Genomic DNA, 19514 nt, shown 5'->3' on the forward strand with positions numbered 1-19514 from the left:
TCTATAGGGGTTGTTTTGGACTACAACTCTCATAATCACCAACCACCGGCCATGCTGGCTGGGGCTGATGTAGTCAAAAACATCGAGAGCGCACTGGGTTCTATGCACCCTGGATGCAATCCAGAACCACCCTATAGCAGAGGTCATCAGCATGTGTTGTATGAATGCTCCAGGCTCTCTGTGGATCTTTGAGCTCTGACCCCATTTTTGGAAGGTCAGTATTGATGGGGTTAGTACAGAACAGCTGAAGCATGGGCTGGAGCCCTCCCACCTCACCATGGCCTGTGCCCCTTTGACATGGCAGTGATTCCTGCAGGGGAAAAGTCTAGGCGTTTGGAGAAGTACGAGGTGCAAAACTGAATTCAAAACCTGATCATAAAAGGAGACTTTCATAGAAACAAAAGCTGTTTAGCATCTCAAGAGGAGACTATAAGTGGAGACTTCTTCCACTATTAAAATATAATGTTATACCCATAAGCTTTTCCCACACATGCATGGGAATTGTAAGAAACTACAAGATGTGCAGACTACCTTTTCTCTATCCATTTTCTAACATTATAATTACCTTTTTCACAGCTGCAGGGCACTGCCAAGGCTTCCACCGCATATGTATGTCTATCCTGGATAACTTGTTTTACTTTTAATGTGCATTATTTTGCACTTACTGCTGCAGGTCACCTGCTGTTATTTTGAAATTAATAAGCTTGGATGGATTGTCCTGAGCTTTTCACAGGCTGCACGTAGGTGGCTGTATCTTGGCTTCATAAGCAGACATACGAACAAGCTTCTCCCCCGTGCATGCATCCCCTTCGTGTGAATCAGGAAGTCTCTAATTAACTATAATTTTCTGCTCTGCCCAAAGTGGGAAGCTATGGTTACTAGCTTCAGAACAAGCCAGGCTGTTAAACCAGCTTCAAGGCAAGGTTTCATATCCTGGCTTGTTCCCAAGCTGGCAACCATCATTTACTAGCGTTGACAGAACAGGAAAGTATGGTTAATTAGAGGCTTGCTCATTCTGTGAAGGGAGTAGCAAAGGGGCTGCATGGGTGGGTCAAAGGCCAAGGAAGGCCAGGTTGCTTATCTGTAACTGTGGTTCTTTGAGTGGTCATCTGTGAACTCACGGGCATGGGGTTATGTACCTGCGCAGAACAGTCATTTGAAAAATACTACAGCTAAACAGAGTTTTAGGCGGGAGCCTCGCCCACCTCCTCTGAGCACGTTCTGGGAGTGGTTCCTGCCTGCCTCTCCATTCTGAGCCCACTGCAGTGGAGGAATAAAGAAGATGAGACATCAAGATGGGGAGGAGGGTGGGTTGTGTGAGTTCACAGAAGACCACTCAAAGAATGACAGCTACAGGTAAGCAACCTGCCCTCCTTCTCAGAAAGAGAAGAAAGGAAAGAGAGGAGGACAGTAGACTCTGATCAGCATCCCAGGAGAGGACAAGAAAACAATTTCGTAGTAGAATAGCCATGTGGCAGAGAACATTCCAAACGCTGCTAGTTGTTGGACGAAAAGGAACTGAGAGGCAGGTGGGAGCCATGCTGGAGTGTGTGCGGAGGGGGTGGGTGAGACTCCTGTCTGAACTCTGTTCAGCTCTAGAATGTTTCAAACGACAGTTCTGTGCAGGCGCATAGCCCCATATGTGTGTCACAAAGACCATAAAGAAGAAGATTTACTGATCTGAATAAGAGGAGAGTGTTGGCAGATTCACCAGCATCACTTGATTTAGTGTTAGGCAGGTTTCCTAGGGAGGAAAAGATCCCAAAGCACCACTGAGTATGGTCTATAATGATTGTTTATTCAGTGTGCAAATCTCTGAAATGCTCTGCTCTACACGTTTTGAGACAAAGTCTCTTCTTCAGGAGCAATTAATCTCTTGGTCAAGCTTGCTTTTATTTCTGTAGGAACTAGTCTGTTCTATCATAGGAACTAGTCTGTTCTATCAGCTGATAAAACAGACTAGTTCCTATGGACTAGGAACCAGGAGGCAGAGCGGCTGAGACACAGCACAGAGATACAGCGTTTGCATACAGAATTTCCTCAGAGCCTGCTTTGAATAGCAGCCCCTTGTGAACACCAAGTTCTGTATTAGGGATCTTTGTGCTACAGGAATATGCAACCTACATTTTCCAGGTTTCTAGTTTTCCTAGAACCCTTCTCTGCCGTCCTCTACTCCCTTTCCTCTGGTCTGTTGGCCTCCAGCGTTAAAGACAGGAATGAGATCTGAAGCTGACTGGGGAAGCTTGGTCATTTGTTTTGTTGACTTTGGAAGGTGGGCACAGTTTGAGAGCTCTTGTTCCAGGTCACTTACAGTGGCCTTCCCCAACTTGGTGTCCTCCAGATGTCTGACATCCACCTGACATCCAGGTGCCTTCTGGATGTCAGCTTCCATTCGCCCCAGCCAGCATGGCCAATGGTCAGGGGTGATGGGAGTTGTAGTCCAAAACATCTAGAGGGCAACAGGTTGGGGATGTCTGATTTACAGAGTAGTAACTATGGATTCTCTCAACAGTATTCCCTACTCCCCATATAATCCATACAGACTGTGGATTTGTTCCTTCTCTAATGGTGCATCTGGACATAAAAGATTCCTATGAGTTTCAGGAGGAATTCCATCAGAGCGCTCCCCTAGGAAAGGTAATTAGGATGATGAGTCTCATATACCAGTAACTGCAAGGCTCCATGCCTGGACAAGTGCTGTTTTGTTTTCACACCTTTGCTAGTTTTGTGAGCCCTCCAGAGAAGCATCAGCCTCTGCCTTAATATGCCGGGTAACACCGAGTAATCCGATCCCATCCCTCGGGACGGAAACTCTGCTTGGGAAAGATAACATGAGCTTTCAAGGTAGAGCCTTTTCTTACCCAGATTCAATTCTCCCCACCCTACTTCATAGTCCAGAACTACAATAAGCCTGCTAAAGAACAGGGCAGTTTTGTACCTGTTGACCAACAAAAAAAGGCAAGTCATGCTGTAGAACAGGGGTGGGCAACTTGTGGCCCTCCAGATATTTTGGCCTATAACTCCCATCAGCCCCAGCCAGAGAATGGTGAAGGAACATGGGAGTTGTACGCCAAAACATCTGGAGGGCTGCAAGTTGCCTAGCCCTGCTGTAGAGAGATGCAGAAGTGGCACACTAGGTTTCCCCTGCCCTACCTGCCAGCTCAACGTGGCCTGCCGAAAAGCCTTTCCCAGCACCCCTTCCCACCCTCGCCATGCCCAGTGGCCTTGTGCACTTCACACTTGATGGCTGCTCACCAATTCTCATTGTTGATGTGGTCTCCAAATCCTGGGGTGTCGATGACAGTCAGCTTCATGCGAACACCCTTTTCCTCAATATCTGAAACATAATGTAAAGAAGGTAGGTAACAACATGTCATCCTAGGATCAACGCAGCAGAGAAAACCCTTCCATATATGTGCATTCACTAGACAGACATAAAGGACTTACAGAGATGTAAGAGTTTCAGAAATCTTATATGCAAGTGAGCCAAATGAATGGTTCTCTCAGCCCCTTCCTCTGTCTCCTGGCTGTCAGATCCTCAACATCCCCATCACCCCAGAAAACAACCCTGCAATCTCTTGGGAAGGCTCACCATGTGTGATGGACTTGATTTCAATGGTCTTGGGGATCCGTTCTTCAGAACTTGGCTGCACAGATTTGCGGCTGATTTTGGATTTGAAGAGGGTGTTGATTAGAGTAGATTTTCCCAAGCCACTCTGACCTGAAAGGCAGCAGGATGCAAATAATCAGAAAATCCTTCTCTTTCATTATTAAAATCGCCCCACAGCATACTTGTACACATTCGAACTGTTTTCAGATGCCATTGGGTTATACACACACAGACCACTATAGCTTGGTCCTTAACTGGAGCAAGTCTAATAATGTTGATTTTGACTGGTTTGGCTGACAACTAGCAGCTTCTCCCACAATACTAAGCATGGGGGAAGATTTTATGTATGTCTAATACGCACCATACGAGGGATCTGAATTGCATCAGCTTGCTAAGCAACTTTCTTCTTCAATTCTTCCTAGCACACACAAAACAAGCTAAGATTTATGAAGAAAAGAGAACCAAGCAACCTTGAATTCAGTCAAAAAACCAAACTAGGGCTCAGATTTGTTGTATTTATTTATTTATTTGGTTTGTATCCCACCTTTCTACCACGAAAGTGGCTCTCAAGGTAAAACTTGATAAAAACAATAGTAAAACAAATGCATTATAACACAATTAAAAACACAGCAATAAAAGGATAAAAACAGACCTACATACATGCCAAAGGTCTGCTTGAATAAGAAGCTCTTTGCCTGCCAGTGGAAGGACAGCAGGAAAGGAGTGAACTTAGCCTCCCTCGGCAGGGAGTTCCACAGCCTGGGAGCAGCCATCGAGAAGACCCACTTCTGTGTCGCCACCAAATGCACCCCTGAAGTCTCGAATAAGGGCCCTCTCCCAAAGATCTTAAAACCCAGGAGGGCTCATATGGGAGAGGGCAGTCTTTCAGGTAGCCTGGTCCCAAGCCATATAGGACTTTATAGGCACTTTGAATTCTGCCTGGAAAAAGACCCGTAGCCAGTGAAGCTGTTGTAACAGGGGAGTTATGTACTCCCCATAACTGGTTCTGGTCAACAGTGGCTGCAGCATTTTGGACCAAGTGAAGTTTCTGAACAGTTTTTGAAGGCAGCCCCATGTAAAGCGCATTGTTGTTCAGTCGTTCAGTCATGTCTGACTCTTCGTGACCCCATGGACCATAGCACGCCAGGCCTTCCTGTCCTCCGCTCTCTCCTGGAGTGTGCTCAAGTCCATATTCATTGCATCGGTGATGCTATCTAGCCATCTCATCCTCTGCCGTCCCCTTCTCCTTTTGCCTTCAGTCTTTCCCAGCATCAGGGTCTTTTCCAGAGAGTTTTCTCTTCGCATTAGGTGGCCAAAATATTTGAGCTTCAGCTTCAGTATCTGTCCTTCCAATGAGCACTCCGGGTTGATTTCCTTTAGGATTGACTGATTTGACCTCTTTGCAGTCCAGGGGATTTGTAAGAGTCTTCTCCAGCACCACAGTTCGAAAGCATCGATTCTTCGGCGCTCAGCCTTCCTTATAGTCCAGCTCTCACAGCCATATGTTGCTATTAGGAAAACCATAGTTTGCTTAGACGGACTCTGCTTCTTACTATGCTGTCTAGGTTTGCCATAGCTTTCCTCCCAAGGAGCAAGCGTCTTTTAATTTCATGGCTTCAGTCACCGTCTGCGGTGATCTTGGAGCCCAAGAAAATAAAATCTGTCACTGCTTCCATTTCTTCCCCTTCCATATGCCAGGAAGTGATGGGGCCAGATGCCATGATCTTCGTTTTTTTAATGTTGAGTTTCAAACCAGCTTTTGCACTCTCCACTTTCACCCTCAACAAGAGGCTCTTTAGATCCTCTTCGCCTTCTGCCATTAGGGTGGTATCGTCTGCATATCGGAGGTTGTTGATAATTCCCCCGGCAATCTTAATTCCGACCTGTGATTCATCCAACCCGGCGTTTCTCATGATGTACTCTGCATATAAGTTAAATAAGCAGGGCGACAATATGCAGCCTTGTCGTACTCCTTTCCCAATTTTGAACCAATCGGTAGTAGTCCAAATGGGATGTAACCAAGACATGCATGACCATGGCCATATCAGACATTTCTAGGAATGGGTGCAGTTGGCGCACTAGCCTTAGCTGTGCAAATGCACTCCTGGTTACAGCTGAAACCTGGGCATCCAGGTTCAAGGCTAAGTACAGGAGTACATCCAAACTGCAAGCCTGAGTCTTCGGGGGAGAGTAATTCCATCCAGCATAGGTTGAATCCCTGTTCCCTAATCTGCCTTTTGACTAACCAGGAGCATAGCATGTATTTGATTTTTGCCCCTCACATTTGCTTAAAACTTGGTTTGCTTCTTTAATTCTTATAATTTGCAAGAATAACGTTTGTATTTCTCCCAGTATCACTTCAGTTTGCGTTTTCCCCAGTACCAGGTTTTCTACATGATATGAGAGAGGGCTGGATTCAACCTACTGACTTGCCTATGCCTACTTCATAAGTGATCAGATTTCTCACAGTGAAACCCACTACTCAGCCACTGCACTGGCTGACAACCATGAAATGATGTTTTTCCTAATATTAACTGTCTTGGGATTATATAATTTCTACAAGGGGAACTTGTAACAAAATGTTGTAGTATATCCTCACCCCCTAACATGAGTGCTCCAGTCAGTCATGCCATCCTCTGGAATACTATAAGATGTTAGGGGCTCAAACAGAACAATTCACTCTCTTCTCTGATTCCCATTTATTTATTTTCCAATGGACACACAATATTCCATGGTTCCTGGAGTCCACTGACTATACTTATCCTCACTGGGCTTTGGGGGGTAGATTTGCCCCCCACATTTGGACTTTTTTGTACTTCTGCAAACCTTCGGCATCCCTCAAGTATGCTGACACCTGCCTCTTGTTTTTCAATGGCCTCAATTTGGCTGCATTTCTGTTGACATGGGAGGAAGAAGTTCGCTATTAGAGAGAGTGATATGTATGAAGAATGAGAAATGAACACATCTCATTTATAAGAGCAATGAGCTCTCTCCTCAATCAAGAGGAAAGAGTTGCTTCCATTCTCAAGATTTTAATTGACCTCTGATGTACCACATATTGTTTTGCTTCCTTTAGTTGACACCCTGCATGTATAATAAATCCAGATGCTACAGAGGAGAGCGAATGCATCTAATGTTTCTGAAAGAAAACTATCCATGGGTTTTTTTTTCAGCAACCCAAGAAGGATAGATATACTAATTATCCAGTATTACACTAAAACAATAATGGTGGTGCTGAAAATTATATTGGTTATTTTACATGGATGCAGCCATCGCTTGCAGTCCTAAATTCAAGTCAAAATTCAAACAAGCAAAAATGTCAAAAGAGTCAAATAAGGAAACATATGAGTCTGTCTTGTTTAAATAAGGGATGTTGCGGGGGACTGTCACAGTGGTTTGGTCTTACACAGAACACAGGAAATTGAATCTGCATGCATGGCTTACAGAGATCTTTGCTACCATGGCAGCAAGGCAGTTACTTTTAACATCAAAACTCATCTAGCATCTCATGGTCTTAAAAAAACCAGGGTGGGTTGCTTAATAGGAAGAAGAGGCAGCAACAGAGTGATGGGTGGGAAATGCTGGTGTCTAGTCCTGCTCTGGCTGGCCTTGAAGTGAGAGAAGGCTATCCTGGGGATAAACCACAGCACTTGGTTAACTGTGTGGAGTAGCCAATTTTTATCCTTGAAACTCAGTCCAACCTAATGGTGAGTTGCAGAACAGGAAGCCTAAATTAAGGAAGGAGACATTCTAGTTAACCTGATTTGTGCTCCGTCAGCCTATAGGCATGTGTGCGCGCATGTGCATTTGTATGCCATATATATTTGTACACAACAAATGCAAGTAAATTTACAAGGACGAAAAAAAGAAATAGTGGCCCAAGGGAAATGCTACAGTTTTAATTCAGCAGACAACTTTGTTGATTCTGCAAAAATATGTGCATATGCATGCATGCATGCATGTGCTCGCACACGCGCACACACACACACACACACACACACTGGAGTGAATCCAATTCAGGCTTCCAGAAGTATATTCAAACTGTTGTGTGAAAGGGAATGAATATTTTAGGAGCCTCAGAAGAAACAAGGGAAGCAGATAGATTGTTATATTCCTGGTTCTGCCTTCCATCAAGCCACAAAGACAGAAGAATTCTAAACTGAATGCTTCACTTCCTAAATGTTTCTAGTTGGCTCAGTATCGGCTGCAGGACAATTTGGGGATTTTATTGAACACTGTAACCAAGCCATTGCTAGGAAATTAAACAAAGTACCCTTAAAATTCAAATATTCATTCTGGGACTATTCAGTCAATGAGGACTTTTTGATCCTTCGATGTCGGCTCTTCCTATCATCGTGAAGCAGAATTCACCATGTTCACTCACTAACGGGGAACATGAGCTGGGTTTAGACCATCACGAGAGAGGTTAGCTTTACCCTACTGATGATGTGTTGTTGTGATTGTAATCCTGCTCAGTATGAGAGGAACCACAGGTTCAGACATCTGGTGTATGTGCTTGGTTGAGGAGCCAAAGGGGCAAAGCCACCATCCGTGGGATTATGACTGAGCACCACTAGGTTGGAATGCCCTTGGATAGCTGTGCTGCCTGGCCTGCTGCAGAGAGCCATCCAACTCAGGAGCGGAGGAGCACTACAGGAAGGGGTCCGCTTCTCATGTGACGCACCACATGTTTGTGGGGAACCTCTGACTAAATCATTCATAGACAACCTGATTCTTGGTCAGGATTTCATAGGTAGCAGAGCAGCTCCCTTGCTGCTATCTATGAAAGTCAGCTCTTGACACAAGCTTTTGTCCATGCTTCGGAGTAAGTGCCTGACCCCCCGCCCCCGCTCCAGGTAGACTGGTCTTTGGGTGACCCAGCAGGAAGACCAGGCTTCCCTAGCACCACCCAGATCAGCATCTCCTCTCTGCAGGAAGACCTGGCCTCCCGGAGGGTGTTGGTCATGGCACCTTCAAGAAGAAGCGTACATGAGACAGCTCAACACCATCAGGCCTGATGGGAAGACCTGGTCTCCAGGAGACCAGCAGGCCAAGTGAGTAGACCTCCTGGAGGTTGCTGGGCTTGTGCACCACATCCCTGCTGGTAGACCTGGCCTCCGGAATTCTTGCTACCTGGGGCTGAAACCCTGATTTCCTGGCTACTTTGGCCTCATCTTCCACCACCCCACACATGCCCTCCCACCCTTAAACTTTCTAGCCACTACACCACACTGGGAGAGCCAGTGTGGTGTAGTGGCTAAACTGCTGGACTGGGAGTCGAGAGATCCGGCTTCTAGTCCCCACTCAGCCATGGAAGCTCACTGGGTGACTTTCGGCCACTCACACACTCTCAGCCCAACCCACCTCACAGGGTGGTTGTTGTGAGGATAAAATGGAGGAGGAAGAGGAGTATATACATCGCCTTGGGTTCCTTAAGGAGGAAAAAAGGTGGGATGAATGCAATGAAAATAAATAAATGAATGAATGACGTCTGCACCAAGGCAGGAGAAACTTAAGGCCACTACACAGAGGCAGGAGAAGCTTAAGACCACTGCACTGAGATGGGCTGCATCTACGCAGCCTTAAGTCTGCAAAGCTCTCTGCGCGAAGACAAAAGATTAGAGTCTGCAAGTACTAGACAACTTCCGTGCATTCCCACTATGGGCCCTGCCAAGACAAGATGGAGGAGGAAGAAGGAGCAAGAAGGGAGCACCATGTTAAAGCAGACCCAAGGCCTGCCTGCCTGTCTAGGCCAGCACTGGGGGCAGGAGGCCTATACCTGGCCTCTGAGAAAATGGCAAAACACAGACCGAACTTTACAGAATGGGCCCCATTCCGTCATTCACTGTCCTTCCAGTGATGTCACTGCCCCCACCTTCAAGTGACCTAGGCACCAGCTGTGGGTCACTGTGCAGAAGGGACTGCACTTCTTTGCATTCTGTTGGGCTTCTGATGTGCACCCCCCACCCTCCGCTGCCAGAGAAGGACAGGAAAACACAGAGCACTAAAAGCTCAGCATGACCCAGAACTGGCTTTTATCATTAGTGGAAAATTAGGAGATGCTCAGACTGTTTTAGAAGGGATCACTTATGCACTGATATCCCTTAGGTGCCAAGAGGTTATATCTGTAGCAGCGCAGTTGCTACCAGCCATGTAATTTCAATGCACGCTGAAGTACTGCAACCGTTCAACCTAAATCTTTGTAGGACTCTGTTCCCTGCATTGTTAGAGCTCAGAATGGGTTTATTCTGCTCAATAATGAATCGTCCTACAGCCGAGTCTGCTTCTCTAGACTTGTTTTTGAACATGAGAACCAAGGTTTTATTCACACCACCTGGGGAACACAACTCTAAAAGAAGCTGACTACAGTAAAAAAGCTGATATCTGGGGTACCTCTGAGGCTGAAGGCAGCCAAGTGGGCCAAAGTGCTCCAGAATCACTGGCACATTTAATGAGACCCTCTGAACAAAGCTCCCCCCCTCCAGAGGTTTCGTTGTTCAGACAGTCAAGCACTGGGAATCCCAAGTTACACATGCCCAACACTTAGTCCGGAGCTACTAGCCATCTTATTTGGGCCACATGCTTCCTCTCTGACTCACCACCGCTTGCAATAAATCTTTAACTAAAGGCAGGAGTTCCTTGCTATCCCTTCAAAACAGCAGTGACATGGAAAGGCAGCATATGAAAGAGACTGATGGGTGGCTAGTTTTAATTATATAATTTATTCTTCTAAACTTGGTGACCTATACATCTACTACCATAAACCTCAGTAAAGCTATAAATTCAGCCCATGCTATCATTCAAGATTCCAAAATAATTCTTTCATACACTAGAAACCATTCCAGCTGACAAGCAGTCAACCTAGCCTCAAACGTAATGCTAGCCACTCCTGATGTTATTTTAATTACAGCACTGAAATAATGTGGCACTTTTTAAGCACTCCCAACCAAACAAATAGGAGGCGTGCACTTCACAAGTTCCAGGATGTAACACAACAAAAAGGTTTCTTCTCTGGACTGTTCTACAGAAATGAGAACTTCTCAACTCCACAGTGAAGTCTCTTACAGACAGGGATGGGAGGTAGCCAGAGAGGAGTGGTGACAACATCATACTGGCTTATACAACAGAGCAAGGAATCTTGAACTGTGTCCAGTTAACTTCATTGTCAATGAAGCCTCCTCACTGCTTCAGCAGTCCTTAATTCAGAGTTATGAGCAGTCAGTACTAGGAATGTCAGAGAAATCAACAACAGATTCAGATGAGTTAGGATGTTTATGAATCTGACCTGAGGATTCTGCATTGGACCAGCTTTTTCCAAATTGTGTGGATTCTGCAGACTTCTGGACTTTTTTTTTTTTTTACTGGGGGGGGGGGGATTTGTGCAAGAGTCCATTAGCGCAAATGTGCATTTGCAAACAAGAATGAAATTCTCATACATCTCATTCCATCAATGAACGGACGACAGATGCCTGACGATCCGTGAAACACAGACGGAACAGATTTAACAGAATCCATACATCCCTAGTCAGTGGCTCTTAGGTGGAAAGGAAGCACAACCCGTTCTCCAAAATGCTGGTGAATGCTTTCTTCCTATGGAAGAAAGATGGCAGGAGGCCTTTCCTCCAGCCCAAGAGTCAAAGTTCGGTGGGGTTCTCTATGCAAAAATATTGCTGGGATTGTTTAGCTTGGAAAAAAGGAGGGTAAGGGGAGACTTGATAGAGGTGTACAAAATTATGCATGGTGTGGAGAATGTGGATAGGGAGACATTTTTCTCCCTCTCTCAAAATACCAGAACCCAGGGTCATCCTATGAAGCTGATTGGTGGGAGATTCAGAACAGATAAAAGGAAGTACTTCTTCACACAGCACATAGTTAAACTGTGGAATTTGCTACCACAGGATGTAGTGATGGCCACCAATTTGGATGGCTTTAAAAGGGGGTTGGACAAATTCATGGAGGAGAAGGCTATCAATGGCTACTAGTCTTGATGGCTATGTGCCACCTCCAGAACCACAGGCAGTGAGCCTATGTACAACAGTTGCTGGGGAACATGGGTGGGAGGGTGCTGTTGCAAGACCTGCTTGTGTGTTCCTGGTCAACAGCTGGTTGGCCACTGTGTGAACAGAATGCTGGACTAGATGGACCCTTGGTCTGATCCAACAGGGCTCTTATGTTCTTATGTTGTGCCTAGCTAGTTGTGAAACACAGCTAGTAGTGAAACATGACTACTAAGAACTCCCCAAGTGCAGGACCTGAGGGAAGCTTTTAGTTGTATTTTCAAATAAATGGCACAGATTCAGAGCCCACGCTTCTTCTGTTCTATGTCTTCCACATCCCCAGACACAATTGTCCCCCCCCTTTACCAAAACACCAGAGAATCCATGAAGAATGAACTGCAAGGCCACATCTAATCCTGCAAGTGGAAACAAGCCCCTCTAGGGAGTGTTGTGTAGCTATTTTCTGGAACCACAGCTTGCTATAGTAACTGGAGGTCATCTTTTGCAAGACTTCAGTGAGCAACAGAACACTACCACCACCACCCGCACACATTCACACACAATGTTGAAGGGATTCAGGCATTACAAGAAATAACTGGGCTTGCTGGGGATCAGAAAAGGGAGACAAGCAAAGATGAAATCAAAGCCATGGTTGGTGGTCCCTAAATTAAGCTGCATGCAATCAGAGCAAAGCAGTGTGGTAACTGCCCACTCTCAAGAGAAGCCTTTGCTTCCCCAACCTAGTGTCCTTCAGATGTGTTGGACTACAACTCCCAGCATGTTGAGGGTTGTAGTCCAACACATCTGGAGGGCACCAGGTTGGGCAAGGCTGGTCTAGGAAGTGACCAAGGGAAGCGGAGCCCGACATCACTCCTCTGTATAACAGGAGGGCTCAATCAATGTTCTCTGCGGAATTCAGCAGGTGAGACAAAACCCACTGAAAAACTACCCTCTGAAAAAGTACTATTTCACAGTCCCAAAAGACCTAGGAGAAATACAGAGGCAAAGAGGACCGTGAGTTTTAGTGGAAGAAATTCAGTCAGAACCACTGCCTCGCTAGCAGTCTGCTAGCTGCTTGAGCTGCCACAAGAGAGACAACTTACTAAAAGCTACACGTTCTTGACCGTTGACATTCCAGTCAGTACAAAGAGGCTTATTTGAGGAAGTGTACAGTCACCTTGACATCTGGGCTACAAGATGCCTGCAGTGAGTTGGGAGCTTTATTAACAGAAGAGGAAACAATTTACCAAATTTTATAAATTCAGAACTCTCTGGTGTTCTTATGAAAGAAAATAATCCTCCCAAGAAACCATAACAAGAGCAGGTAACCCCCAAAGGACAGTGCTGTAGCCAACGCAACTCAGTGCCCCCAGCACCAAGGAAAGAAGACTTACCAACCACCATGATGTTGAACTCAAACCCTTGCTTCATGGCTTTTCTCCGCATTTGCTCAAGGATGGCATCTATCCCAACGTAGGCAAAATCGGCAGCTGGTTTCTCTGGCCGTGTTGATGCAGCTTGCTTAAGGCCAGCATCTCGAGTGGCATCCATCATGCTGCTTGGGTAGCTGGGAATGGCCTCTGGACCTAATGGCAAGAAGGAAAATATATAGTATATATTCATATTTCTCCTTGTGAATGCATAAAATGAAAACATGATGGAGTAAGCTACACCATCAAAGGGATTAGGATATCTCTTTGTGGCTGGAGGGGGAAAGAAAGTCAGGACATTTGATACATTTTTATTTTATTTTTTGCCAAAATGGGTGTTAAATTTTACCCCATGTCACTGTTGAGTTGTTTGACAGACAACTTATTCACACACAGATGGAATTAGCTCAAGCGTGAAATTGACATGAAACTGGCATGCATCTGACAGTTCAAATGTGACTTGGACACAGATCTGTATTCATGGAGTATTGGAAAAGATCTAGATCTCTCCTCTATAGAAGCCTTTCCATGGAAAAAACAGGATCTTGGGCTTCAATTTTTAACTCTGATCAGAGGAAAAAACCATGTGTGTGTGAGTGTACGCACACACATATCGATACATAATTGCACATTTATACAATAAACTTTAATATAAAAGCATGGAAATCCCAAAAGGGAGCTGACCATTTTCCAATGTTTTTCAAAGCACAACTCTCCATTAAAAAAAAGATACCCACCAACAGCTATGCTTTTAAGCCTCTCTTCTCATGTCCCTTTTCCCACTTTGATTTTGAAAATTCTCCATCTTGTCTTATAGTATACTATGCACCATGCTTTATTTCTTGGAACTACTGGATGTTTTTTTTTTTTTTTTACCCATGAAGGCACCTCACATACCATATGCCTTGCTCAGGACAGTTTGTATCTGGATGCGTGCTAACCTGTCAGGAGCATTTTAGGATATGAATGGTTGCAAAGTGAATTGGATGTGAAACTGTAACCATTAGATCTTCCACATGCCCTGTGATTCTAAAACTCACTCCAAATTCATATGATGGATTGTTGGCAATACTCCTGGATCAAAAAATTATAGAGTGAGAAAGCCAAGATGCCTTTTGATGACTCCTGAAATAGCAGCATTTTTAGAATGGGAGAGCCAAGCATTTTTTTTTTTTTGCTAATCTTGCACACCACTAGGAAAGAATAATTCCACATGGAAAGTATTTAGCCATTTGTAGGAATGTTTTGTTATCTAAACAGTCAAACTGCAGCCACTAAGTAAAACAAAGCATGTGTCCAGCCTTACACATTTCAACCTAACCACGAATAGGAGAGAGACCAGCAGCACTGAACTTTCCAGATCCTTGAAAGACATTTGGGGCTAGCCCCAGTATGGCAGAATAAGAGCCCCTAAAAGTGAAGGAGATACACTAAAAAAGGTAAAGGTGTCCCCAACCAGTCGTGTCCGACTCTAGGGTGCGGTGCTCATCCCCGTTTCTAAGCTGAAGAGCCAGCGCTGTCCGAAGACGCTTCCGTGGTCATGTGGCCGGCATGACTGAACACCGAGGTGCACGGAATGCTGTTACCTTTCCCGGCGAGGCGGTACCTATTTATCTACTTGCAATTTCTTGCTTTTGAACTGCTAGGTTGGCAGAAGCTGGGACTGAAGATGGGAGCTCACTCTGTCACGCAGCACTCGGGTCTCGAACTGCTGTCCTGCCGACCTTCCAGTCTGCAGTTCAGCATCTTAACCACTAAGATTGTGTCCAAATAGTAAAATGTTTGGGTGATGCCTTGGAGTTTCCCTTGGGGGTGGGGGCGGGTTAAGGCTTTCCCTGTCCATACCGCACCAGCACTGAAAAGGGGCTGTACTAGGTCATTTCCTATACATCCAAAATTTATCCTCCAGGATCAACCAGGACTTGAACCAGAAAACTCATAATCTATGTCCTGTAGTGAGCCTTCTATGCTGTAGCAAGGAGAAAACAGACAGCAATACTATCCTCTTCAACCCTAGCATGCCTCCATCCACCCCTAAAAGCCCACTGGCTCCCCCTGCCCCGACCACAAATACTTGTTAGTTTGTTTTTATTTATAACAACATCAACAACCTACACTGTCCTCACCAGAAATGTGTGAAGTGGCAAACAAAACACAAAAACCATTCAATCATTACAAGTATATTCAATGCAACAAAACAACAACACACCAAGACTAAAAACAGCATAAAAACCAAGCCAGCCAGCCAGAACTAAAAACTTCATGGTGTAAGCAGCAGCAAAAGCCAAAAGCTTGTTGGAAAATAAACATCTACAAACCCCAGAAGAACCCGGGCAGCAAGGATGATAGGCTAGCCTTTCGAGGCGGGAAGTTCTACATATGGGGTGCTGTCACCGAGAAAGCCGTCTCTCCCAGTGCCACTGAACATATATCACAAGGCAGGGCATGTGTAACAGTAGATTTTAAATGGTGGGCAGTTTTAAATGAGAGGTGGTCCTTCATGATCAGGCCTAGTCTTTTGACAGAGCAACAGCTCTAGACCGGTCCTTGCCTGCCTGGCTTCTGCTGCACTTCCAACCTGTTCATCATTTCCTTGCTTTTCTGCTCTCTTCGGACTGATACTTTGGCCTTCATCTGCACAAATGAACAATGCACCCTGTGGAAAGATCCTTGCCCAATGCTACTTTGAACCCAGGTGAGCAGCTTTGGGATCTCACTGGCAATGCTGGCCACGGATCCTGTTGTACTCAAGCTTGGCTCTGCTTTGGCTGCCTACAGCCTTGCGCTGAGGGCACACGGGGCCCCCTTTCTAAAACAAAGGGGGGAAATATTATTTTTTTGAAAAATGACCTCCCTCTCCAACAATGGCTTTAATAAAAGGATGGTATATAATAAAAGCTATTCATAAATGTGGTTTTTTAAAAAACAAAAAAACAAAAGGCTCTAAATGCAAAGTGCCAGAACATCTTCAATAAAAACAAACAAGAGATCAGTGGTCACCGGTGCACAAATGTTATTCCCACTCTAGCCCTCTCCTTCCCTTGCTTCTTTGGCAAGCCCTTTCTGTCATGATCTCATCTTCTCCCCTAAAGATAGTTCATTTTCTTCCATTTGATGTAGCTTTGGAACACTTGGTCACCCTGAATATTTTAGATTAAACAGGGCCATACATTATGGCTGCCGGAGGGTGTGTGTGTGTGCGTGTGTGCATGCATACATGTGATCTGTCAAAAATGCACATTTAGCACACAATGTTTCAGAATGCCTGCACAGAAACAGTGCCTGATTGCACAGACATGCTGCCAGAATTTCCTGTTATGGCGAAGAAGTATGTCATCAAGCTTGCTCATGGTAAAGCTGCCAACACTGTTAGAGAATGGCCCACATTCCTCCTGTCTGGATCACTGGCTATGTGGGTGCATTTGGTACTCAGAAGAAAGCCCCGCTGAATTCAATAGGACTTACTCCCTGGTAAGTATGTTTAGGATTGCAGCCTGGATGTAACACATGCAGGGGCCATCTTGGGCATGAAATGAAGTGACGCTAATTGAATCTTTGACCCAATCTGAAAAACAGCCAAGATATGCCAAGGAGGATTGGGAGCTATGCATTACCATGAGGTGTGTGTAACTTCTAATCGCACAGTTAAGCCTGGCATTACTAACTCTCCAGGCTAGCGAGAGGGATGATCACAGACTAAGAACATAAGAAGAGCCGTGCTGGCTCAGGCCAAAGGCCTGTCTAGTGCAGCATTCTGCTCCCAGAGTGGCCAACCAGATGTTCCAATGAGAAGCCCACAAGTAGCACATGAACACAATACCATCCTCCTGCTCATGTTCCCCAGCAACCAGTATTAAGAGGCCTATTGACTGATACTGGAGATAATATATAGCCACCATGGCTAGTAGCCATTGATAGATAACTAGTGGCCCTATCCTCCATGAATTTATCTAATCCCCCTTTATAGCTGTCCAAGATTGGTGGTCATCACTACACCTTGTGCTGGTGAATTCCATAGTTTGACTATGTGCTGTGTGAAGAAGTCTTTCATTTTAGAAGTTTCCTTGAACGAAGCTCCACAACACGCATAATTTTACACACCTCTTATCATGTCCCCCAACCTTACACACTTTTTTTTTCTAAGCTAAAGAAACCTAAACATTGTAACCTTTCCTTGTTGGGGGGTGGAGGGGGTGGGTGGGGTTGCTCCAGCTCTTTGTTCAATTTTGTTGACCTTTTCTACGGTTTTTCAGCTCTACAATATCCTTTTGGAGAGGCAGTGACCAGAACTGTACACAGTATTCCAAGTATGGCCATACCATAAATTTGTATAAAGACACTGTGATATCCGCAGGGTTATTTTTGATACCTTTCCTAATGATTCCGTACATGAAGTTTGCCTTTTTCACAGCAGCTGCACACTGCATCAATATTTTCATTCACTACAATCCCAAGATCCCTTTCTTATTCCTTCACTGCTAGCTCAGATCCTATCAGTAAATATGTGAAATCTGTGCCCCAACGTGCATCACTCTGGGCAACTTGTGGCCCTCCAGATGTTTGGCCTACAACTTCCATCAGCCCAAGCTAGCACAGCCAATGGTGAGGGATGATGAGAGATGAAGGTAAAAATATCTGGAGTGCTACAAATTGACCAGCCCTGCTTTACACTTCCTGACACTAAGTCATTTTAATGATCATTCCCCCAGTTTGGAGAGTTTCCCTTGGAGCTCTTCATTGTCTCTTTTGGTTCTAATCACCCTAAATTATTTGATGTCATCGGCAAACTTGGCTACCTCACTGCTCACCCCTAACTCCAGATCATTTATAAGCAAGTTAAAAAGTACTGGTCCCAACACATATCCTTGGGGGACCCCACTGTTTACGTCCCTCATTGTGTGAAATGTCCATTTATTCCTTCTATTTGCTTTTTGTTGTTTAAATGAGCTGATGTGTGTGTGTGTGTGTGTGTATGTGAGTGTGTGTGTGAGAGAGAGAGAGAGAGGATTTGAGACACAGAAATTTTAGAAATCTTCTGTTCCTGACACAGAAATTGGTATGCTTATCTAATACAAGGGGAAGTGGTTTGTACTCACAATATTTTTGATGTTTACCTGAGGCCTGTTAGTATCTGGCTGCAAAACACAGAAGGGAGGGAAACAATCTGCTGAAACGTCCAGGAAAAGCCACTGTGGACCTTAAATAAACCATATTTTTAAAAACATGGCACCAGTTCAAACTTGAGTAGATTCTTCAGTTTCCTCATGGAAAACTATCTGTGTAGGTATCTTTCCAGACTGGTTGTAAACATGGACTTAAAGTCAGAAATTTAAAACAGATTTAGAAACTGATTTAACAACCCTCGAACCCAGACACCCAAGAGGCAGAAGGACCTTCTACATATGTAATGTCTGATTGCTGTAATGTGGGACGTGCTGAGGATTTTCATGGAGGAAAGAAGCCCTTTTACCAAAAGTTAACCCAGTGCCACAAAAACATGTTTCTCAGAGTGAAACTCATTTTAAATGTAATTGTTGATGACAGCAAAACCAGGGTGTTTTTTTTTTTTTTTAAGGGGGGAGAGCTGAAAGCCTATATCCCACAAGTATGACATTTCTTACCCACTGATTTAACACTTCTATCCTCTAGAGATGGGGAATGCTAGACTGGGAGGGGGAGAGAAGACACTGCAGTTATATTTTTTTTAAAAGATACTTGGAGGTTTGAGAACATCCCATTTTTATTTAATAGTGCCTTCTGAAAGAGTGCATAGTGACAAATTCTTACTCAAGTTTCCCCTTGAACTGTATGACAGATATAAATGGTTGCATCCCCACATATCTCCTAGGTCACAGATGTTGGGAGTGGGTTACAAGAGATGAGCAATGCAGCTTGCTCAACCAGATTTCAAAACACTACAAAAACAGACAAGACACAGTCCTATGCAAACACCTTGCCTGGAGAGCACTATAAACAAAGCATTCACTAAAGAGCACATTCCGATCAACAACCCCTCACCCCACCCCAGAATAATGTTGCTGCTCCTAGTCCCTGAGGGCAGGAACCTGATGATGTATTTTTAAAAAACTGTTAATATTCTTTATTGATAATTTATTATTTTTATGTTGCTTGTAAGCTGCCTTGGTAGGATTTGTATCCTGAAAGCAGCATATAAATAATGGTAATAAAGGAAGGAAGGAATCAATGAATGCTGGATGTGGGATGGATGACAGGAAACTAAGAAAGCAAAGGTGATCATCTTAGTGACATGAGATTTTTGTGAACTGCCCAGAGAGCTTTAGCTATGGGGCAATACAGAAATATAATAAATGAAATGAATGTAATTAAAGAGACAAGGGAAACACTCCCAAAGCCATTAGCAAAGTGCCGATTTAAAGGTTTCAGCAACACCCATGTTGTGGCCATTGAAGGTACTTTAGAGCTATTTCTGGGTTATGTTCCTTTGGTTTCTCTTCC

The 19514-nt window shown here is 44.6% G+C and overlaps 1 protein-coding gene across 5 annotated transcripts in view; it reads right to left on the reverse strand.

The window, feature by feature from the left end:
• Positions 1–19514, reverse strand: part of SEPTIN9 (septin 9) — a 297608-nt gene that overhangs the window by 21094 nt on the left and 257000 nt on the right. For all 5 annotated transcript variants that reach the window (XR_014788313.1, XM_084838240.1, XM_084838239.1 and 2 more), the window contains 3 exons: positions 13002–13193; positions 3593–3721; positions 3256–3337 (listed from right to left, as the gene is read on the reverse strand). Coding sequence is in view for 4 of the 5 variants with exons in the window: in XM_084838240.1 (XP_084694366.1) it covers positions 3256–3337; positions 3593–3721; positions 13002–13193 (403 nt within the window). In the remaining variant the exon portion in view is untranslated. The remainder of the gene's footprint in view (positions 1–3255; positions 3338–3592; positions 3722–13001; positions 13194–19514) is intronic.

Source organism: Heloderma suspectum, chromosome 2, assembly GCF_057233095.1.
Source record: "Heloderma suspectum isolate Gila_16-S chromosome 2, 16-S_ref, whole genome shotgun sequence".
Classification (NCBI taxonomy): domain Eukaryota; kingdom Metazoa; phylum Chordata; class Lepidosauria; order Squamata; family Helodermatidae; genus Heloderma; species Heloderma suspectum.